Genomic DNA, 24331 nt, shown 5'->3' on the forward strand with positions numbered 1-24331 from the left:
TGCCACAGCTCAACTCACGCGAGATTGCGTTTCAGGAAGTTCCACGTCAGTGTCCACTAGGCTGTTCACTGGAAAAACGCAACATTTGGACCCCGATTGAAACTGTTCGCGACACATTTCTCTGATTTTATTGTGACAACACGGGGATAAAACATGGTAAGAGACATTTTAAACGACCCAGTGTGTGTTTTTGTTTGTATACATGCCAACTTAATTCTTTTAAAAAGAGCCGTGAATCAATGTCAAATAATAATATCTTGCAGCTAGCTTAGCGGCTAATTAGCTTGAGTTAGCACGAGAGCTTGTAGCTTACGGCCGTTTAGGATTTCCAACCTAAGCTTTTTTTTCCAATGTTAGTATGTGGGTACATTTGTGTTGAGTTAGTTGCGCAGTTATTACTAACGGATGCACAGTTACAGGTTTAGCTCGATTAAACAAAATGTATTGAGTTGAATGCTAGCTGCTAATCGGTGCTTTGGTTTTGCTACCAGTTGTTGTTTGAAGCTTCATTGCTTTTAAGAAACACTTTAAGTTCAATATAACACCTGTACCAGGGCTTGGAAACACTGATCTTGTTCCGTCTTTTCAGCCTCTGAGGCTGGACATTAAGCGGAGGCTGACAGCCAGGTCAGACCGGGTGAAGAGTGTGGACCTTCACCCAACTGAGCCATGGATGCTGGCTAGTCTGTACAACGGCAGCGTCTGTGTTTGGAACCATGAAACTCAGGTACGAAGCCAGTGTGACAGCCGTGCCAAATTGCTTATTTATAAAAAAAGACTACTGACTTCACATCCGTATAGATGATCACTGATGTGTCTCATCCATATGTTGCAAACTATAAGCCGGCTCTCTTTTCCAGACTCTTGTCAAGACTTTCGAAGTTTGCGACCTGCCTGTCAGAGCTTCTAAATTTGTGGCAAGGAAGAACTGGGTCATCACAGGAGCGGTGAGTGATATTTACTTGTTTCTGTTGGATCACAGCTCAGAAAAGTTACAAAAAAAAAGAAGCTGAAAAATTCAAAGGTGCTGTATGTTAAATGAAATACTCCAAGAAGTTAAAAATGTTATGCATATTATAAACAAGACATGGCAAATGAAAACATGCTCTGGTGACTGTCATGGATAGGGTTAAAAGGATTGACCAGTATTCTTGATAACTTGGATATCATCCTCTTTTCTGACACTGCTTTCAGAGTGTCAAGTTCCAAATCAGCAACATTTCTGGTCCTGTGGATCAGCTTATTGCCCCATCAAACACAACAGAAAAGAGAATGCCACTGGCCACCAGAGACTCATAAAACATCTTGTGCATCATCCAGCAATATTAAAAGAGCTCAGTCATCTCAGAAAATAGATACTCCTTTGGCACTTACTGTAGGGGGTCTTCTGTATTTTTATTGAAGTTCAGTTTTTTGTTATTGTGGTCATTCCCTGTGTCTACCCAGATCTCATGTATAGAAATACGAATCATCAGTGTTCTAATCCTCCCCAACAAGCTCCATAGTTTTTGCCACATTAAGATGCAGATTGTTCTGCTCACACTACGAAACAAAGTTGCCGCCACAGCATAGTTCCTCATCACCCTACCTGATCCCACAAATGCTGTGGTCTGCCACTTAAATAGACAACTATCCAGGTTACTAGGGAGACATCCACCTGCAGCTAGTAAAAGCAACATAAGTGCTAAATAGTAACTTTTAAGTAATGCTTTTAAAAACTAATGATATGATTTTTTTTAAGGATATTGTTGTGTTTCAGATGTTATGTGCAGTAAGTTTTTGAGGGAGTCACATGATCATATCTTATTTTCCAATGTTGTCAAAATCTTAAAATGATGTGTTTTCAAGTAGTAATTCAGCTTTTTTATTATCCCTGTGTAGGATGACATGCAGATCCGTGTGTTCAACTATAACACCTTGGAGCGGGTCCACATGTTTGAGGCACACTCTGACTACATTCGTTGCATTGCTGTCCATCCAACCCAGCCATACATCCTCACCAGCAGCGGTACGCCAGTAAACTCATGATTTCTTTCTTCGTGTAGTTTTTTTGTAAATCTGTGGCATTCTGCATATGCTCGCTTCACAGATCATACTATGAAGAATTGTCTTTATTCATTGTATTTATGTGATCACACATGCATGACTGTGTTTTTGTGTCATTGCAGATGACATGTTGATCAAGCTTTGGGACTGGGAGAAGAAGTGGTCATGCAGCCAGGTCTTTGAGGGTCACACTCATTATGTTATGCAGATTGTCATCAACCCCAAGGACAACAATCAGTTTGCCAGTGCTTCCTTAGACAGAACAATTAAGGTAGGAGCCACTTGCTTTGTATTTTCTCACTTCTGCTACGTGCTATATCTGAGTCGTGTCTCTGGTGGTAATACTTGAGAAGGTTTATGATCTTTTAAGCACTTATGCAGACAAGGGTATCCAGTTGGATTTTGAACTGAGAATCTTAAAAAAAATTGTCAGCATTTAAGGTAAAATGTTTATTTTGTGCTGTTGTGTGCAAAAATTATGTTGTAAAATATGCTTTTCTTTTTAAAATGTCATCAGGCCAGTGTCTGCTTTTCAGGTTTTATACTATAGTGAAATCCCACAGGAATCTTTACTTCACTTGAAGGTTTCTGGAAATTAGTCCTAGGAGCTAAATGTTTTGGAGAGTTCTGGAGGAATAGTATATCTGCACCATGAATTGTGAACTGTGGGTCATACACTATTGTAGTTTCCTTTATGATTATAGATTACACATGCAGTTAAAAATTCCAGAAATATATGTAGTCATATTCTTGGGGTTCTTACAGGTGTGGCAGCTTGGCTCTTCATCTCCCAATTTCACTTTGGAAGGTCATGAGAAAGGAGTAAATTGTATTGATTACTACAGTGGAGGAGACAAGCCCTACCTGATATCTGGGGCTGATGATCGCCAAGTCAAGATCTGGGACTACCAGGTAGGAGAATTTCACTTGATTTTCCTAATGTTGTGATTATTTACTTGTGCTACTGCTGAAAGAGTTGGTTTAGTATTGTGTGCATGTGAGTGTTTCACCCATTCGTCACTGTGTGTTGTAGAACAAGACCTGTGTTCAAACTCTGGAGGGCCACGCCCAAAATGTCTCTTGCGTCAGTTTCCACCCAGAGCTGCCCATCATCATTACTGGATCAGAGGATGGTGAGCAGGAATCCCACTCATCCTCACCTGTGCACCCACAAAATGCATCTTTTGCCGTCTCATTAATTATTGCTTTTCACACTGTGTTCCTTCTCCCTCTACAGGGACCGTGCGTATCTGGCACTCGAGCACTTACCGCCTTGAGAGCACACTGAACTATGGCATGGAGCGAGTGTGGTGTGTGTCCGGTCTCAGGGGCTCCAACAATGTGGCGCTAGGCTACGATGAAGGCAGCATCATTATCAAGGTGAGGGAAAGGAAGAGTGTTTTGACAAAGACTCGCTATGAATTTGAAATTTACTCATTTATAGCTGAATTTTATCAAGGTTATCATGTTTTGTAAATGAATTAATGTGTTCAAAACTAAAATCTATTTTCATCCTCTTCCAATCTATCTTCTTCTTCCATCATCCACTCCCGGATAGGTGGGTCGGGAAGAGCCGGCCATGTCTATGGACACTAATGGCAAAATCATCTGGGCCAAACACAGTGAAATACAGCAGGCCAACCTGAAGGCCATGGGTGATACTGAAATCAAGGATGGAGAGAGGCTACCATTGGCTGTCAAAGACATGGGCAGCTGTGAGATTTACCCTCAAACCATCCAGCACAACCCTAATGGAAGGTAGACATACACTCAGTCCAGTCCTTTTCTAATAAATCCACAGAAATGAGCATCACAGATGTTTGTTTCTGGTCATTTTATAATAACATTTCTATCAGAGGAGCTTCATCTGCAGTTTTTCCATTTACCAGGTTTGTTGTGGTGTGTGGAGATGGAGAGTACATCATCTACACCGCTATGGCTTTGAGAAACAAGAGCTTCGGCTCAGCACAGGAGTTTGTGTGGGCACACGATTCTTCTGAGTAAGTGAACATTTTAAAACTTAACGTGAGCGTAACTTTGCCCTAATCCTTTGCTACTCTCTTATTGAATAACATCTATATTTCTTTGTTAAAGATATGCCATCAGAGAAAGCAACAGTGTCGTCAAAATCTTCAAAAACTTCAAAGAAAAGAAATCATTTAAGCCCGACTTTGGAGCTGAAGGTAATGAAATCTTAGCTGCCTGATGGCTTTGTGGTACTGGAAGTGGAAGTATGTTGGCTGTCTTCCTCACCAGACGTTTCCCTGTATTTCTGATCTACAGGTATCTATGGAGGTTTCTTGCTTGGGGTGAGGTCGGTGAACGGCCTGGCATTTTACGACTGGGAGAACACAGAGTTAATCCGCCGCATTGAGATCCAGCCCAAGCATGTAAGACTGGCTTTCTTCTACTGAGTTAGATATTTGTTCTCAGTCCTGGTCCCTGTTTAGCTGTCTGGAAACTCTGTGCATTTTTAATTGAAGTCACCACAAATTACTTTTGTGCTTCTCTAACCTTATTTTTAGCGCTGGTCTATTTAAATAAGTTAGTGAGTGACTGCCAGAAGCTGTTGTCCAGTAATTCTAGTAGCGTTACCTTTTTCTTTCTTTTTTCTCATATTTTTCAGATCTTCTGGTCAGACTCTGGTGAACTGGTCTGCATTGCCACAGAGGAGTCCTTCTTCATTCTGCGCTACCTGGCAGATAAAGTCACTGCCTCCCAAGAGAACAACGAGGGAGTGACAGAGGATGGTATTGAAGATGCCTTTGAGGTAGGTGTGTGGATGTGAGTGCATTCACATCCTTTGTTGGAAGTCAGTGTTCAGAATAGCTTAGCATAACCTTTTCATCATCATAATCACGTTTATTTATTGATCTAAAACAAGAAATATATTTGACCATAATGATACATGAATAATTCAGGTCCACAAGAGATCCAGGAGATTGTCAAGACTGGGCTCAAAAGGGTTGGAGACTGCGTTTCAATCTAAAACCATCACCAGCTAATCTGTAAACTTAGGAGACTCAACTCTCAGTTTCACGTTGGGGACTGAGAGATTGTCACAATTGCACACTTGGACAGGTAAGAATACAGACTATTTAAAGATTTAATAAAAGAACTTTAAAATGAATAGAATTGCCCTCAGGGAGGCCAACTTTCAAATTTCCTTTTTAGAAACACAGTCCAGCAATGCGGAAACTCAGCAGATTATTACAGTAAATATGTAATCTGCACACTTGGAAAGAATAAGCAGCTCTGCCCTCCCAAATTAGCCTTGGTGCAGATTATTACAGTAAATTTTTCACACCTACTAAAATTAGCCTTGGTGCTTTTTCACACCTACTTCCTTTTCTGCAGGACCATGTACCTACTGGGTTACATACCTAAAGATGACCGTCTGTATCTGGGAGACAAGGAGCTCAATATCGTCAGCTACTCCCTGCTGGTCTCCGTCCTGGAGTACCAGACTGCTGTAATGAGGCGGGACTTTGGAATGGCTGACAAGGTGCTACCCACTATCCCTAAAGAGCAGAGGACCAGGGTGGCACACTTCCTGGAGAAACAGGTTAGCAAAGGCGATTCATTCATCTTCAAATACAACTGGACTTTAAACATAAGCTGTAGAAATCTGGTCTATTAGAGGTTATTTTAATGGTTGTCTTTTGAGTTGTAAGTATGCTTAAAGCTTCAATTTCTTTGGCTCATCAGGGTTTCAAGCAGCAGGCCCTGGCAGTGTCCACAGACCCTGAGCACAGGTTTGAGTTAGCCTTGCAGCTGGGAGAGTTGAAGATTGCTTACCAGCTGGCTGTAGAAGCAGAGGTAAGGACACAGAAGCAAACGCAAACTGTATCAAAGGCTTGACCATAAATGTAATTTGATGTCACGATGGATCAGGTTTTCTGTCCAGTACATTTCTGATATTTTTTACTCTGTTCTCTACAGTCAGAGCAGAAGTGGAAGCAGTTAGCAGAGCTGGCTATTAGTAAGTGCCAGTTTGGCCTGGCCCAAGAGTGCCTGCACCATGCCCAGGATTATGGTGGCCTGCTCCTCCTCGCTACAGCCTCCGGTAATGCTGTCATGGTGGGCAAGCTGGCTGAAGGGGCAGAAAGGGACGGCAAAAACAATGTAGCCTTCATGACCTACTTCCTTCAGGGAAAGTAAGTGTGAGATATATGAGCCTGCAGGGGTGAATTGTGTAATAGAATCGTGTTGTTCACACTGAAAATGAGGCTACCAGGGTCATTCATGCCTTGCTGCTGTGCTTTCTTCACAGACTGGATCAGTGTTTGGAGCTTCTGATCAGAACAAACAGACTACCTGAAGCTGCCTTCCTGGCTCGCACTTACCTACCCAGCCAGGTGTCCCGTGTGGTCAAATTATGGAGGGAGAATCTGGCCAAGGTCAACCAGAAGGTTAGTTACGTCCTTGAGATTTTTGTTTTAGTTGTTAAACTCAATCAGCATCAGTCTAGATATCTGTTCTTGGTCATGACCTGCATCTTCATTGTAGGCGGCTGAATCCCTAGCAGACCCTACAGAGTATGAGAATCTGTTCCCCGGGCTGAAAGAAGCCTTTGCAGCTGAACACTACCTGAGAGAAACCTGCTTGGGCACCACCAGGCCTGCTAAAGACTATCCACTTGTTACAGTAAGCTGAATGACTTTGGTCAAAATACTTAAATTATGCAGTGAGGAGACGGTCATTAAAGTACTCACTGAAAGTCCATGATGACTTAAGTAAAAAAGATGCTTAGTTTTGAGGTAAATTATCTGTGTTATCGCTAATATGGCAGCACTTCTGAATTTGTATCTGACATTTTCAGCCCAATGAAGACAGAAACATTCTTGAAGAGGCCCAAGGATACGAGCCCAAAGGAACCTTCCTACCTCCTGTCTCTAAGGTTTGCATACAGTATCAATATCTCAGTACCTTTTGTATTAACCTGATTACTGTTCATTGTTCTGTAGCTTCTGTCGGGTGTAAGAATGAATAAAAGCTAGAGAAAGTGCCAAGTACAATTTAAAATTCCCTTATTTAACTCACTTTTTTTGGCAGACACAAGATGAAGAGGAGGCAGCAGCTCCCGTTGCTGCGGTGACACCTTTACAGCCTGAGCCTGCTCCTCCTGCAGCAGTGGAGAAAGAGAAAGAGACTGAAATCTATGATTTCTCACAGAAAGATAAGGTAAAGACTTCTGCTCTTTATTTTTGATTTATTATGCTATCAGTCCTTCTTCTAGTGTGGAAGTGATGACTTAGGTTTTATTCATACAGAACAACTTTTAGCACATACTGTTCTTAATTGATGAAGTAAAAGCAAATAAATGGAACATTGTTTAAAAAAGGATTTTCCTTTTTGTTTGTGTCTCTCCGTCCTAGACTCTGGATGAGCTCGAGGTGGACCTGGACAACATGGAGCTGGATGACATTGACACCACAGATGTTAACCTTGATGATGACTTTCTCGACGATTGATTGAGACCTGCCAACAGTCTGCTCCCAAGCACTCTATAGAGCATATTTAAAAGAAAAAGAGACCAAATCCCTTTTCCCCACTTTTTTTTTCTTTTGTATTTGTCCGTAAAAATGTTATATTGTCATATCCGCCTACTGCAGTGTTTGAGTGGCAGATCATGATATCAGTGATGTTTTATCCTCAGAAGAAAGGTAGACAGACTCCCTCATTTTGTAAACCATTTATTGTTTGAGAATTTCAGAAAAACTGTCCACTGGGCTGTATTTTATTACTCTTTGCTTTTTGCTTTGCTTTTTTTTTCTGTTGTGGCAAGTGAACATTCATTCAGTCCAATAAACTGGTTTCTGTACATATTCACATTTGACTAAAGAGCGTCTTAATCTTGATAGTTATCGCAAAAATTAACAAATGCAGCTTTTAATAATGAAGCAATAATAAGTTCCTCAGCAGCATCGAGTGTGTCAGGGTCCAGCTGGGGTCTTTGCTCCTCATCTACAGCCACTTACTGCAGCACTGAGCAATTCCTGAGATGGTGTGGTGTATGGCTTGGCCACACATCTCTAACTTTTAAGGAGTTTGGGTGGTTATAGCACAATCAGAATCAGTATACTTTATTAATCCCTAAGGAAATTATGTGGGTTACAGTTGCTCCAGTACAGTAACAGAAACAGACTAGACTGTTGTCGTTTGTTAATATCCACTGTTAATCTCCACTGTGCAAACTATTGCTCTCCAACCTCACTGTTCCACCTCCGCTTTCAACTTAGGATGTCATAGCCTCTTCCTCTCGCTGGCCTGAGCCATGCCATCCTCCCATTCTACTGCCAGCTGTATAAATTAGACAGACACACATGCATCACTGCATAATAAACAGCATAATAATGCATAATTATTTGAAAAATTCCAGTGATGCAAGTCTTGTAATTGTCAAAAAAAACAAAACAGGAAAACCTACAAACGTCTTTTGGCAGCAGCAGCATTTGTGTAATTAACATTAACAGTGTCTCTGTTGCACCATGTAGGTGTGGCAGTAAGTCAGACATGACTAATATGCAGCCTTTACTAAGATTCAAGTTGTTACTCTCTATGAGAAAGGCCCATTGTGCATCTTCTAACTGTTTTGAACAGGTTAAACTACTTTATGCTCGTAAACATGTTAAAAAAACAAAACAAAAACACTTTTACTGCAGTGCACTTAAGTGCATTCTTTTAGGTTCTTTTCTGAGTATTGATACAATAACTAGCATCACAGAAAGCAGTTAACACTTGCTCCACATGCACAAAGTGCAATATTAGTATGAAAAGATATCATTTATTCTCCATAAAGAGTACTTTTATCTTGTACTACTTTAACTGTAGCTTCAGACTTTTTAAACTGTTGTGTTGCTTTAACTGCATTGACAGTGTGTTTGCGATTGTCATGCTAAAAGAATCATCTGTTGCCAATTAGACACTTTCCACATTGTGCTTTTCTGCGTTCATAATTCAGTTTTTAAAAGGCAGTGTTTGATACTTGATATCTTGCTTTGTTTTTTATGACATTTTGATAAATAGCAAAAGTAAAGATGGAATATTTTGATGGTTACACTTATAAAGATGTAATTTACAGCATTTGTTCTATTAAAATGCTATTATCTGTAAAGAAAGGACTATAAAAGTACGTTATCCTTCAGCTAGATGTATGCTATCTAAAAGTGTAGATGTGTTTGTGTGTAAAATCTCACTGCACACCTCAGAGTAATAAGACACATTTTTATCTGGAATAGCAGGTAAACACAGATGTTAATAACCACATTAATTACGGCTTTGTGCTTAAATACAGCATAACCGGCATTAATGTCGGTAACACCTGTCTGCTATTTCATGTGCTATAAAACATGTCTAAAGTGTGAACAATGGCCATATAATAAACTGAAGAATGTTAACCATGATCCACAGTCATAAATTAAGTTCTTTGACCTGCTGATGTGGGAAAAACAAATAATCTTGATAACAAAATTGAAATATTACTGCCTTTCAATAACTCTGATTGGACTTCTTCTCAGTCTGAGTGAGCTATGATAGCAATTACAAGGGGTCAGCAAAATTCATACACAAATAAAAATGTCGTTTGATTTCAAAACCTCTCCCTCCATGCCAATTCTCTGCTGTATGATGGGAGGACCTACATTCCCCCAACCCCCTCCTTCCAGATTTAAAATGCAAAGGGGAATTTTCCATTTGTCTTTCGTGTCACAGCTGAAATTTTTAATTTCAGAGTGATTAAGATCCAAATTCTAAGAGAGTAAAATGATGACTGACAATGATGGTCTTATTCTTTGCAATCCATCTAAAGGTTTCAGCTGTAAATTGGAAACTTTTGAGTATAAACATATTGAAGCTCTGTGTAAGTATAACATCATATAATTGTGGGTGGTCTGTGGGGCTTCAAAACTGCTTAAAGGCCGTTTAATGGCCTTGCCAGAGCAGTATGGGAGCAGTTAAAGTGCCCCAGCTGTCCTCGAAAAGCTGTCACTCTCCTCCTCACCTGCGGAGGGCGCTCCTCCGAGACAGGCTTGGACGATTTTATGCAGTTTCGTGTGCAACAAAGTAAAGCCGAGCAGCTAGCGAGAAGGGAGTACGGACCCTTCTGAGATTGTTTATTTTTGCGCCGTTTTGAAACTGTTTTTCTCACTTATTTCTAAGGTTTTTGTGATATATTGTAGGTTTTACACAAACGGAAACTAAAGCAATTCAGTCCTGGGGCGGTGTTTGGACGCTTTGTGGAACAGCAAGGTGTTTTTTTAATAGAGAGTCAGACGTAACGTTAGCAAGCTGCCGTAAAGAAAAAAGAAAGGGGGAAAAAAAGGCAGAACCGGGCACTACGGAACGGGTCGGTCAGCCAGAGAGAGCCGGGTGGACCACGGCACAGCCGCAGCCGCCAGCGCCACGGGGAGTCGGGGCCCGAGAGGGAGCCTGCCAGGCCCTTGGCTTGATGCACCCAGTCTGCCTTGCCTTAGCCGCAGTCCGAGATGGGGGAGACCAAAATTATCTACCACCTCGACGACCAGGAGACACCATATCTGGTGAAACTGTCGGTGCCGGCGGACAAAGTCACGCTGGCAGACTTCAAAAATGTCCTCAAGAAACCAAATTACAAATTCTTCTTCAAATCTATGGACGATGACTTCGGGTAACTGTTAAAGGGTTCATTGTGTTTAACGTGGAATCAGCATAGCAACCCGAGTCTGCTTAACCTCAGTCCAGTCAGATTAACTGTAACATATTTGTTACCTCGTGGAGCTGGCTTGTCATCACTTTTAAGGTTGCCTGTCTTTCAGTCATCAGCTAGCCGTTTGCTTTGCTGTTCCTTTGTTAGCTGCTAGCGTCCAGGTCGCATCGTTAGCAGGTCTGTTCAGCGTCCCGACCCCGTTTGTTTACATTGCTCGTGCTTAGCTTATGCTGTACTGTCTTACCAAGTTTGGTCATTTCCAGTGTCATGAACACTAAAAGAAAGCCTTTAATCGCATTTCAACTTATTGAAGACTAAATGAAACAAGGAGCAATTCAGAAAAATGTTACTAACTAGTTATTGACGTTACAGCTGTCAGTTGCTGCCTAATGTATGAAACGCTTATGCTAGCAGGCTAATGAATGGGTCTAACCGGACACTTGGTGAGTGAGTGAGACCAGAAGGCCCCTGCTGTTGTTGTCTATTAGCCTAAGGAATGCAAAGTTGGACACAGGAATGCCCTGTTCATCACTCTGGCAGCTTTATGAGCGTGTCCCTTTGTGTTAAAACATGGCCAGAAAAGTAGACGTTTTATGATCCTCCACACTTTACCTTCTTCAGAGTTAAATAAAAGGGAGAAATGTACTTTTTTTTTTTTTTTTTTTTAAAACACTCGAGCCAGGTTGCCAAAGTTTTTCTGGCTAAACTCAAACAAGGGTGGGGCAACAACCTAGATAGGAAGGACGAGTTTTGAAAGGATCCGCAGCTATTTGTGTTGTTTCAAGAGTGGAGGTGCATGCACTAAATTAACTGCTGAATCCTTAAAGTCTAGACTGATGGTGTTTTAGTAACTTGTTAGACTGGTTTGGAGCCTGAGATCTTTACCAGGAAAGCCTCACTGACCATCAGTGTTCTCCCTGTCAAAGACCCGGCTAATCTTGACATCTCCAATACTCTGAGGCACTTGTTAAATACATGCCTTATTTGTCCTCTTCATTGTGTAACAAGGTGTTGTTAAGATCTGCCTGCCATCTGATCCTTGCAAGCAGGACTGAATGAATGGGAGGGTTTGCAGGAAATTCACATGGTTACATTTACACATGCCTTTTGTTAATGTATTTGCAGCAGTCTGTAATGCATTAAGGCTTACTTCTATATATGAAATGGACAAGTGAGCCATCTTTGGACTGGTTTTCTGTGCGTGTGCCAGTAGTGTCAAACATTTGGTTATTTTGAACATTGTCATTGATTCTTAATGTGTAAAACTGTCCCCAGTTGTCAGCGTCCGTCCTGGTTGGTGGAATATATTGTCCAGCTCCACTTCCTCTAAATGCACCCTCATGTTTTATTGCCCAGGGAGTGCTTTTGTGTTGGTAATGTTTGACTGAAACAAAGCCTTGTTCTCTTTACAGGGTGGTAAAGGAAGAAATATCTGATGACAATGCTAAGCTGCCCTGCTTCAATGGACGCGTGGTGTCATGGGTAGGTCCAAAATACATGCTGCAATAAAATTTATTTATTTATTTATTTTTTTACTGTTTGCTTGTGTGCGATAACTTGTGTGGTTAAGTGGCATACATGAATGTGTAACAATGATTACCATCTGTTGGGCACTTACCCCAGTCATGCTCAAGCTTAGGGGGAGGCACTGCACATCTGTGTAATAATATCATTATCACATAACGATCCTCAGAGCAGTATACATACACTGCTTTTCCTAAACCTTTTCTTTTTCACTGTAAAATATCAATTTTTTTTAGCATGTCATCACACAGGCTAGTTGCCGCATGTAGCACATACATGTACTTCCATGCAATTTCTTATTTAAAGCCTCTAAGCAATAATACTCCTGTCTCCACAACATTCGAGACATCTGGCGCTCGTGCACGGTCCTCCTTCCTCTCTTCTCGACATTGAAATTGGATTAAGAGCAAGTGAAATCACAGGATAGCCGGAAAATACTCCATAACAAAGGGCCTCACTGCAGGTCATCTAACAAGAAGATTGAATCTCACAGGGAGGAGAGAATAAAGCAGAGAGAAAGACTGCTCTGTGTCGTGATGTGAAAGGCTAAAGCACTCGCTTAATTTCTACAGTGTGGTTTTAATTATTTGAGCATCATCAACATGGCGTTATTGCTCCATTCTGGAGCGTATATTCCAGCGTGCTCGTCCTAATGCGTCTCTTTGTTGTGGTCGTTTTCATTAGACTGCGCGGAGGTTTAGTTTAATGTGTTTAAAAGCCAGTTCCCCTTTGTGTGCGTTTGCTCCAAAGTGTTTGTTATCTCTTGAGGGTTGTTGATATGTTCCACGTACAGTCAAATGTTATTTCTGTTACAGTATGTCCATTTGTTTGTCTCCGCTGTTCATCTGTTGTTTCAGTGATCTGATTGATTATTCTCTGGGGTCCAGAGGCCTGGCTCGCTGAACATCATTTCATCACAACAAGCCAGCACCCTGTATCTCCTGTGCTGTGGCTCCCTTTAGTGCACACCAAAGTAGACTCTTGTGATTGTGATTAAGAGCAGAAGACTTTAATTTTAGCTATCTTGCCACATAGTAATATAGCTGAATTATTATGACAGTACAGGTGATTTGATTTGATATACTGATGCCCTGTTTCAGCACAACATATTTATCTTTTCCAACATCTTGGCACTCACTCTGTTGCTGTACTTTAATTTAAAAGTTTAGACGTCACAGCTTGATTTCTAATAAACATGCACTGAACAGAAGAGACTTCTCAAGTGCATAATGGCTGTGTATACAATCTAATTAAACCTGATTTTTTTTTTTAAAAATATTTTTTTACATTGGATTCTTAACATAGAGGTCAGCAGCCGCTGAATCTGAACTTTTTCAGCACCACAGGTTGCTATTGATGGCTACAGTTTCACACTGGTCTCATGTCATTGTTGAAACTTGTTTTTGCATGCAAATACATGCTTCATTTCTGATATGGATGACTTCCAAGATTCCACAAAACCACAGCAGGATTTAAGATATATTGTTTTGTATCTCGAGCTAACGAACACTAGAATGTGGTAAAAGTGGAAATAAATGCATACTGGTAATTTAATTTCTGAGAAAACATTAGTTATGGTCCGTTGGAGCCCATTTTTTCCCCACAATTTGGTAACTTAGGCAACACTGTCAGGTACACAAACCACAAGTCTTGGCTTGGGCTCTTTCTTTTTCAACTCTCTGAATTCACAGCTGCTTTTGTAGAGCTTTGCTCTCTCAGTAGGAAACTAGTAGGAGGCAGATTAAGTCTGAATTTTAGCAAGAGACTGCAGTCCCTTTCTGCAGGAGATTTTGAAATGTTTGTGTGATACTTTTAGGAAGTTAGAGTAAAACATGACACACCATGTATAGCCTTTGAATGTGGATGTAAATGAAGGTCTGCTGCTCACTCGTTCTGTGTCTTTCTGTAAATTCTTCTCTCTGAGAGATACTCATCCCCCTGACTGACCTGACTCTTTGTCTGTTGACAGTTGGTCTCCGGAGACGGCGCGCACACGGATGCAGGCTCGGTGGCGGATAGTTTAGAGCCGACACCACCTCTGGAGAGGACCGGGGGCATTGGAGACTCGAGACCCCCTTCCTACCAGTCAGTGAACTCAAACGAGACTTTGTGGACTTTGATACTTTATATTTTGTTTTACTGTGTGAATGAGAATGAAAGATATTGTGCTTAGTGTGTGTCTGTGTGTTTTTGAGTGTCTTGAATGAGTTCTTCTGTGTTGCCTAATAAGAACAGTAACAGGAAAGAGCAAATTGAATAAAAAAGTGTGATATCTTGTGACTGGCCTGGAGGAAAGAAAATCTAGCTTAATTCTTGCAGTCATTTATCCGTAGGCTATTATTATCATACTTAAGCCCCTGGTTACTAGGTTTTTTTGTTGTGTTGTTGTTTTTTAAAATATTTCTATCCAAAGAAATATGCTATGTCTGCAAGTAAAGTGTTAAAAAAAGAGACTTTTCTATCACCACACTGAAAATCCATCAACACAACATCTGCAATTCTTTCCAAATATTCAGGTACAGATCGCTCTCTTAACCACAGTGAACCAGAGTAGCCAGCAATTTGATTCTTATAAAGCTCTTTTAATATAAACATTAGTTTTAGTGGCTGCTGAATAAGCTCAAATGCCCTGATCATGATGTTCTGTAACTCTGTCTCTCTTTAACACTCGCTCTCTTGTCTGAAGTGGGAAAGCAGCAAGTGGTCGGGACAGCCTGGACAATGACACAGAGACCGGCTCCATGGTGTCTCAGAGGAGAGAGAGGGAGAGGCCACGACGGAAACACACTAATGACCATGGTCAGAAAGAAACTTGCTGCTTATTCTTGTTCTTCATTGCACGTATCAGTGTTGTTTCCATGTATTTCACAACTTATGAATAACAGTTATTTAGTTGGTAAAAAGTAAGTGTGGTGTGATTGACTTTAGACATGCAGTATCCTTTGATTGTTTTATTTTTCTAACTTAAGTTTTTCATTAAAAAACCTGCTGCAGGTGGGAGGCAGAACGGGTACTCATCGCGGGGCATGGGACGCGGAGGCGCCGAGTACGACAGCTGCTCGTCCTTCATGAGCAGCGAGCTGGAGTCCACTTCCTGCTTTGATTCAGATGACGATGATGCAACCAGCAGGTCAGATGTGTTATATAGCTGTTGAGCTGGTTTCTTGCAAAAAGAAGAAATGCATTTGGCTTCAGGAATGCATGTGGAGTTATAGTTGATGGTTTATGGCAAAGATTAGTACTGTCTAATTGTGTGGTGGTTTTTGTGGTAACCTCAGGGTTCTGCTCCAGCGGTAATCTTTGCAGCCCACTGCAGAGGCTCTGCTGGTCTCAGTCTTTAGGCATCTGACGGGATGTTTTTTCCTGTTTAATCAGCTTCGAAAGAGCTGGATTAAAAACTTCTTACGTATTTGGGGGGTTTTCTGACGCAGAAAGAAATCAGTTTGAGTTTTTTGTTTTGTTTTGTTTTTGTTGATCATGCTGTAACCTTCAAATGTAGTTCGATGCTGTCTTATAGTTAAAGCTCATTCTGACTTGTGGAACCATTTTCCTTCTGGCTTTCAAAGGGCTTCCTTTTAAACAATGTCTTTTTATTAAGAGTTTTTCCTTTATGCATATAAACAAAGGTTCTGAGAATAGAAGGATTACAGATGATTTGTACATTTGGGGTAATTAGCCATACACTTTAAGTAAATAAAATATGTCCCCAGATAACATAGTCCCTGCAAAATAATCCTATTCATTCCCACCCAGGTCACTGCCCTAGACCTGTTCACCTGACATGAGGGAGTTGCACACAGACAAAAGTGAATGCACCTGAAAAATTCTTATAGATTTTGAAATGCATTAAGGAAAGAGCCGCACATGCTTTGAAATTTCCTAGTACAGTTTTGGAGTGTCTTATTTTTTCCAGTTTTAGATATGAGGTCATATAACCACTGTTTGTGAGTGGGAGGTGCAGCGTCCCCGCCACCTCAGTAGAATTTGCCCTCCTGGCCAACAGGGAACAGAATGATAGCGCCTGTCTTTTAGAGACCGTTAGAGGCACCTCATTCCCGCTGATGCCAAACAAAGCAAGAAGGGGGTCAGGGGGCAGCGTCACACTGAGAATCCTGGACAGGGTATGGAAAACCTCTGTCCAGAACTGAATGAGACTGGGACAAGACCAGTACATATGGATCAGTGAGGCTTCAGCAGCTTTGCACATAGTTTCCTTTTAAGTAGGTAGTAGTATGGTTAGCTTTTGATTACTAAATTTATATGGTAAAATTAAACAGCAATTATTCTTACTGTAGACTGGAGTATTTTAGCCCTGGTAACAAGCTTGAAATGGTCACGATGAAGCTATTTGTTTATTCATGTTCATAGAAACAACTTTCTGTGAGGCAGCATGACTGTGTAAGTCATGTGTTTCAATTGGAAATATACTTTGTGTCTGAAGCACATACACTTGTTGGCCACTATGTTAGGTATACCTTGCTACTACCCATTTGGACTCTTGCTTACCTTTAGAACTACCTTTATTTTTTTGTGGCACAGATTCAAAAGATTCATCACAGTGCTGGAAACATTCCTCAGCAATAGTGGCTCATATTGCATCACACAGATGCTGCAGATTTGTCGACTGCGCATGATATGAATCTTCCCAAAGGGGCTCTGTTGGATTAAGATTTGGTGACTGTTGAGATCATTTAAGTACAGAACCCATTACCATGTTCAAGAAACCAGTTTCCTGTTGGAAGGAGGCATCAGAAAATGTGTACACTGTGGTCATAAACGGATGGACATCAGAGTCCAGAAACTTCAAAGATTAAATCGTGGCTACTTTCAAGGACTCCCATGAGACAATTCGATGTGCATCTGTTATTTAGTTATTATTTATTTAATTTTAAATCATTTTGTGTGTGTGGTTTTTTTTTTTTTGGTTTTTTTTTCCCCTCCTCTTCAGGTTTAGTAGCTCCACTGAGCAGAGCTCTTCTCGTCTAATGAGACGACATCGACGCCGGCGAAGGAAACCCAAGGCTTCCAATATGGACAGGGTGAGAACACTCTTAGATGTAAAGGACAATAAATTAACCAAAGTTACCTAAAATTATCTTCCATGTTATGAGTCATAATTCTGCTCTTAATGTATCTTTTTGCATTCCTCATAATTCTTGTCCTTATTTCATTCTTCAGTCTTCGTCATTCAGCAGCATCACAGACTCCACCATGTCGCTGAACATCATCACTGTGACTCTCAACATGGGTAAGTGATTCGCACAAACACAGGAGTTAGATGTTGAAATAAACAACCTTATATTCATCACCAAGCTTATGGAGTAAACTTCATTACTTACTTCATTTTTTGGAATATACTCTGTTCCTCCCCACCTCACAGAAAAGTATAACTTCTTGGGCATCAGTATTGTGGGTCAGAGTAATGAGAGAGGTGATGGAGGAATCTACATCGGCTCCATCATGAAGGGAGGAGCTGTGGCTGCAGATGGACGCATAGAGCCCGGGGATATGCTGCTGCAGGTGTGTATCTGTGTTTGTGTCTTAAGTAGGAGACTGATGCACACAAAATGAAAACTGTTTACAGGTGAATATCTGGAATTTAGACAAGCATAGTGTGAGTGGATTTACACGTTGTAATTGAGACCATCACTTCTACTGAAATGAATGATGTCGAGGGTTTCTGTTCTTGTGCATGTGTCACAGATGCATTTGGCTGTAATGTCATCGCTTGACATCATTCTTAGTGTTTTTACTCTTCTGATACACATTCTCTTTTTTGCCAATTTGATTTGAATCTAATCTTACCATACTGTAAAAAATACTTCCCAGGAAAAGTGCTCATTTGGGACCCCATATTGATGTCATTCTGCAGTAGAACTGGAATCACTGTGGGGCTGTGAAAGTTTTATATTTCTGTTTATAGGAAAAAATGTAAATCTGGGGCTACTTAATGCCATATTGCTTTATCTCTCTTTTATATATCTTTAAAGCAAACTGAAGAATTGACAGTTTCCATTCCTTCCTGTCCACTGTATCGTCTGTTGTGATCCCATCCACCTGCATTTCCTCTCTTACATCCATGGCAGCTCTGTCTTCAGCATCCTGCTATAAATATACCCACTACCTCTCTCACATGTCCAAACCAGCTCTGTCTCTTTGCCTCTGAGCTGTCCAATCTGAGCTCTTCCTCCAACATATTAGTTCCACATGTGGTAGATCCAACTTGGCATCTCATTGGGATATTTTTCTGTTTTTATTGATGTAGGTGAACGATATAAACTTCGAGAACATGAGCAATGATGATGCTGTTCGAGTACTAAGAGACATAGTGCACAAGCCGGGGTAAGCGAATGCAAATACAGCATCTATAACACATGAGTGCAAAACAGACTCATATTTAACTGTCTGTGTCTTTTTTACCAGCCCCATTACTCTGACAGTTGCAAAGTGCTGGGACCCAAACCCTCGGAGCTGCTTCGCTCTGCCCAGGAGTGAGTGGTTGTTCTGCAATAACTATACGCAATGACACATTTGTTATTTTTTACTTTAAAGATTTTGTAGTAACCTCATTAATTTCAGCTGCCTTCTCTCTTTTAACAGGTGAGCCAATCCGGCCTATCGACCCGGCTGCATGGGTGTCCCACACGGCAGCCATGACTGGGGTGTACCCTCCATATGGCATGAGCCCTTCCATGAGCACAGTCACCTCCACCAGCTCCTCAATCAGCAGCTCGATCCCTGAGACTGAACGTGAGTCACATCACCCCCCGAAGCTGCCCGTTGGAGCTTGTCATCAGTGCACTTTTATCCCAAGCAACTTTCATCCTCCATTAACTCTTAGTCACAGTTTTCAGTTCATTTTCTTTTTATCACCACATGGTCTCCACATTTAAACTCTACCACCTTTTGAGTTTTTAATATACCTCTATGTACTCTTTTATTGTTCCTCTTTTTTTAGTTTTCTTCTTTGTTTCCTATAGCCTACTTGTTAAAAATAAATACATTTGAGCATTTGAGGAAGAAAAACTCCAGGTTTGTCATACCGCTTGGAACATTCAGCTCTCCCCTCTGTGACCACCAAACCTCTGTTAGTAAGTCTCCGTGTTAAGTGCGGCCCTTCCCTCTCACTACATTCCTGTGACTATTATCTGTTCCAGCTTTTGCTGTGTTCAGCCTCAGCTACCATCTGCTCAGTAACTCGTGTCCAAATAGAGCCATAACTCACAACTTTCATGTTTCCTTTAATCTTTGGAAGTTTTGCAATGCCTTTTCTTTCTGGAGAAAATTTTCCTTTTCTCTTGAAACATTGTTTAACTTGCCTTTTACCTATTAGTTTTATTTTATATGTCTATAATTCACTTAATAGAAAATCTTAATGCCCTTTATCTTTTTACATATCCACAATGTATTGTGAAGGCAATTAAAAAAAAAAAAATGAAAAGAAATGAAAAGCCTATTGAAATGGAGGCAGATGAAAGGGAAACTGTGATGCTGAGAATGGACTGAAACTCAGTGAGATTATATGTAAGATACATTAGTGTTCTAGGGAGGACATGTAATTCACTGTGGTCTGGCTCATCTGGGGGATTTATCAAATCCAAGTCAGTTGCAGTCCACTTCAAACAAAGATCCAGTCAAATCCAGTCTTGATTCACGATTAGAACAGAACGGGGTCAAATAACAGCCGAGACCACAGGAAACCAAATATTATTTGAGGCAAATTCCAAAACAGGCCAACATATTTTTTTTTTTATTTTTTTTTTTAACCCCAGAAAACAGCACTCAGTAGTTCTTTAATTTTAAATGTTTTGGAAACAAAACACAATGTGGCTCAACAGTTTTATACTTGATGGAGCCGCACCTCTTTGTCCTTAAACCTAAATGTTTCAATTTGTGATTTAAAAGATTTAACACCACCCCCATGTTAAGTTGCTCATGTCCTCTTTCCTAGGATTCGATGACTTCCACCTCTCGATCCACAGTGACATGGCAACGGTTGCTAAGGCAATGGCCTGCCCAGAGTCAGGTCTGGAGGTGCGAGACAGGATGTGGCTCAAGATAACCATCGCTAATGCCTTTATTGGTACGTCTGTCAAAGTGAGCTTGACTGGGCTTTTTAAAAATTACTCTCACCAGTATTCGTGCACACAGACCCACATCTTCTCAGCTTTTAGATTAAGTGTTTCACTGATACCAAAGCGATAGCTAAATACTGCTTCGATTAATTCATATTTTTACATTTTGGGCATTTTTTTTTTTTTTTAAATTCCAACAACTGAGAAACATTCAGCATGAGCTCGAGTTGCCTTTATTATACCAAGGTGTATTACCAGGTTACCAGAGCTCAAGTTTGAAAACAAAAATCAATGTTAAATTGAAGTATAGATTAATTAATCACCATCAGATATATGTAAAGTCGCCAAAAAAGTCTTAAATATGATCAGTGAAGCTGTAGACTTACGATTTGATTTCTAAAACATGTGCTTCAGGTTCTGATGTGGTGGACTGGCTCTTCCATCATGTGGAAGGATTCACAGATCGCCGTGAAGCTCGTAAATATGCCAGCAATCTGCTGAAGGCTGGGTACATCCGACACACCGTCAATAAGATCACCTTCTCTGAACAGTGCTACTATGTCTTTGGAGACCTCTGTGGCAGTAAGTGGACTTTTTGCTCAATGATCTGCTTAGAGTGTGAGCAGTAACAGCAAGTTTCACAAAAGTTTAAGTGGGATGCGACTTGGAAATCTAACGGAGTCGTCTTCTCTTTCCCTCAGACATGACCCACTTGTCTCTGCATGATCATGATGGATCCAGCGGTGGTGCCTCAGATCAGGACACCCTCCCCCCTCTGCCCCATCCTGGGTCAGCCCCTTGGCCCATGGCCCTGCCCTACCAGTTCCCTATTCCGCACCCTTACGACCTGCCGCAGCCCTTCCATGGTGGACCAGGAGCTGGCAGCGCAGGGAGCCAGCACAGTGGTTAGTGCAATTTAAATAAGTGCTCAACAGATAAATTTCAAGCACTTCATATAAAATTACAATGTTAATTTTTGCAGTTTCTCCTCAAAGAAAAATCAAAATTCATGTCAGTAGCACACGGTTTCCCTAAAACTTTTAACAACTATGCTTCTACAAAGGTGCACAGCTCACAAGAGGGTAACCAGCCATTGCTGCTGAGGTTAATTAATGCTTGCTATAGCTGCTTTTTTGTGAAAGAGTGTTCTCAAAGACTTTATAAGCCTGTAGACAGATTCTGTGTGAAAGGGATATATTAAGTGATATTACAACATCTCTGCAGTGTTTTACATTTAGTTTACTCTGTTGCGCAGTATGAGATGAGAAAAAGTGTGGAGTTTTTCCTCCACACTTTGAATTCACTTATAGGAACAGTGTATGTTTTAATAAGCTGACTTCAAAAACTTGAAGGACACAGCCTTGCTCTGTGAGTAGTGAAAAAAGGACTCTTTCCATCACCCCCAAAGTCTTCAGATGTTGGGGTTTCTGTGTTTAATATGTGTGGAACTAGAAAAGCAGACATTGTGGTTTAAGGTGCAGTTTCCACATTGAAAATATGTACTAACCAACAACAGCTGGGCCCACTGAGACAACATCTTAGATGCTCTGTGCTCATTTAACTTAAATGCACGGGTGAGTAGTGCACAAACTAGCAGGATAGAGAATGTAAAAGACAAAGTGTTGGGGTTTGGGTTTGCTTTAATATTTCTGGTGAAATTCAGATTTCTTTTCCCCCACGCTTCCAGTGTTTGTGCTAAGATTGGGTAACATCCTGCATCTCTCTCTCGCGCTCTTTAATAGACACAAAATTAAACTGACATGAATACTTTCCTGTGTTTTTGGATTTGATGACATGCATTGGACCAAAGCATCCTCCACAACAAGTTTCTTTTTAATCAGATAAGCTGTTTTGGTTTAAATTAATCACTCTCAGGAACTTGCCCTAAAATTAAGGAGTCTGAGTTGGATAATAAAATGAAGACCTGTGACTGCCTTCAGGAATAGCTAAGCTGTTTGGCCTGAATGCTCCGAGACTATGTCAGCATTAGTCATGCAGCTCTCCTCCAGAGTCTCCTGCAAACTGGGTCAGCGCTGCCTTCGTCATGTCATTGGCACCCAATTAGAAAAAGATGTGATTTTTATTTTTATTTTTTTAAACATGCATCTCGCTTGCATAATAATTTTGCTCTTTTTTTCTGTTCACAGGGAGCAGCGGTTCTAACTGTAGCAAGAATGAGGGCCGAAAATCCGGCGGCAGTGGCAGCGAATCAGAGATCAGGAGCCACCGGGCGCCAAGTGAGCGCTCAGTGGCTCCCCCTAGTGAACGAAGCATCCGCAGCTCTGTGAGCCACCGCAGTGCCAACTCCCACTCTATAGCCTATGGGCCTGGTCTTGTGTATGGCCCCCCTGGCCTACCCCCTCAGCCACCACACCTTTCTACAGCTGCACCTGGTGCCCCACCAGGCAGAGAGCTTGCCTCGGTGCCCCCTGAGCTCACTGCGTCACGGCAGTCTCTGCGCATGGCGGTGGGCAATGCTGGAGAATTCTTTGTCGATGTGATGTGACACCGGTTATAAAGACCTAAAGGCAGAAACGGAACCACCCTGTTGTGTACGCTGAGAGAAAATGCTCCTCCTCTCTTGTACTTTTTCTTAGTAGTTGTAGTGGCCATACTTTCTTCAGTGAAGAAACACCCCCCACCCTGCTCCAGATGGAACCAAAGCGCCTTTCTCAGTTTCCGCTCCACGGTGGGGAAGAGTTTTAGCGAGGACAAAGAGCAGGAGAAGGGAGGGAGGCAGTGGAAATGGTCAGCTGGGGTAGATGACTCAGTGCTTTTCCACATGGATGTTTTTCATTTGTTCTTCTTTTCACTCTTCCCTCCCCTCCTCTGGGTTCCTTATCTAACGTTCTGTCCTCCCCCACCCCTGTCCACGTCCAAACCGAGAGAGACTGAAGCCTCTTCCCTCCTCCTGTTCTTTTTTTCCCCCCACTTGCTGACCTCTAACAAGAAAAAAAGAATGACTGAAAGAAGCTGAAATGAACACTAACTGTTAATCTTATTCAGACTTTTAAAGTATTTGCTTGACTTAAGAGAGAAAGAAAGAAAGAAAGAAAGAAATGTATGTAGTGCAAGAGAATTACAGTCCATACTTTGAGAATGCATTTGTTTTATTATATGTGTAGCTGGTCACAACTAGTTTCTTTTTCTTTTTAATGCTTAACATGAGCATCCAGTTTCCAGAGTCGTTTTTATACGGCACAACTACATTTTCGTCTGCTAACCAGCGAATCTTCAGACTGTCTTGTGATAATGTATAGTGGAAAAAAAATTTCTTACCATGACTTTCACACTACTCTTTTATCAAGGAAAATGTCTTTTTATTTATAAATATAGTTTTATGACTTAAATCTGCTGCTTTCTGTTTTGTGTGTTTGTGTATACCTTTCTGCAAAACCAAAAACTGAAACCTAGTGAGTTTTTTCTTTTTCCTTTATGGTACCTGAGGTTATATTTGCATTTAAAAGCAGTGGACTGCAAACCGTCCAGGCGCAGGAATGTGAAGGTTAGGCAGTCTGCTGTACAGATGTGTGTGTGAGAATGAGTGAGAGAGAGTGGGGGAGCGCTGTGGGAGTGTGCAAACGTTCAGCCTGTGTACATTTGGACTTGCCCCAGACTGAACAACTCTATGCAAAATGTTCCCTGTGGTTTGAGGCGGAAACTCCTGTTGAGAGGTGATTCGGTTCAGTTTGGAAAATAAAATTGAAGTTGACTCTGCAGGACAGGGTAAAACAAGACCACCCATACTACCACCATGGAAAAAATAAACAAAATGCAATAGTGTTTTTTCTTTTTTTCTTCTTAAACTTCTTGGAGCCAATGAGAAATTGTCGATATTTAACAAGTACAGATACATGTCAGCGCAATTCAAATCTATTGTATAAGGGATTCTAGCCCACTTTCCAGCTATTAAACATAACCATTACCTTCCGTAAAACGTGAAACGATAACTGGCCAGTAACCCATGTCGCTTATCGTATCGAGGCCTGGGTGCGGTTTA

General features: G+C 41.2%; 2 protein-coding genes across 2 annotated transcripts; both read left to right on the forward strand.

Moving 5' to 3' along the window:
* The first annotated feature begins 11 nt into the window (after window positions 1-11).
* Window positions 12-7878, forward strand: copb2 (COPI coat complex subunit beta 2). The gene is given in 22 exon segments (XM_039601978.1): window positions 12-156; window positions 590-727; window positions 861-947; window positions 1882-2008; window positions 2169-2317; window positions 2812-2958; window positions 3080-3179; window positions 3284-3426; window positions 3605-3804; window positions 3936-4046; window positions 4141-4229; window positions 4330-4436; window positions 4673-4820; window positions 4977-5127; window positions 5404-5611; window positions 5755-5865; window positions 5989-6203; window positions 6320-6458; window positions 6556-6693; window positions 6869-6946; window positions 7102-7230; window positions 7425-7878. Coding segments are annotated over 22 exon segments (2814 nt in total). The 5' UTR covers window positions 12-153; the 3' UTR covers window positions 7521-7878.
* Window positions 7879-10073: 2195 nt separating this feature from the next.
* LOC116316318 (segment polarity protein dishevelled homolog DVL-3) lies at window positions 10074-23686 on the forward strand. Its single transcript, XM_039602499.1, has 15 exons — window positions 10074-10693; window positions 12145-12214; window positions 14226-14341; window positions 14943-15055; window positions 15251-15386; window positions 17205-17295; window positions 17435-17504; window positions 17637-17776; window positions 18522-18598; window positions 18680-18747; window positions 18857-19006; window positions 20208-20339; window positions 20746-20913; window positions 21033-21236; window positions 22479-23686. The coding sequence occupies exons 1-15, from the start codon at window positions 10533-10535 to the stop codon at window positions 22835-22837; spliced, it is 2055 nt and encodes a 684-aa protein (XP_039458433.1). The 5' UTR covers window positions 10074-10532; the 3' UTR covers window positions 22838-23686.
* The last annotated feature ends 645 nt before the right edge of the window (window positions 23687-24331 follow it).

This window comes from Oreochromis aureus, linkage group 18, assembly GCF_013358895.1.
Source record: "Oreochromis aureus strain Israel breed Guangdong linkage group 18, ZZ_aureus, whole genome shotgun sequence".
In the NCBI taxonomy this organism is placed as follows: domain Eukaryota; kingdom Metazoa; phylum Chordata; class Actinopteri; order Cichliformes; family Cichlidae; genus Oreochromis; species Oreochromis aureus.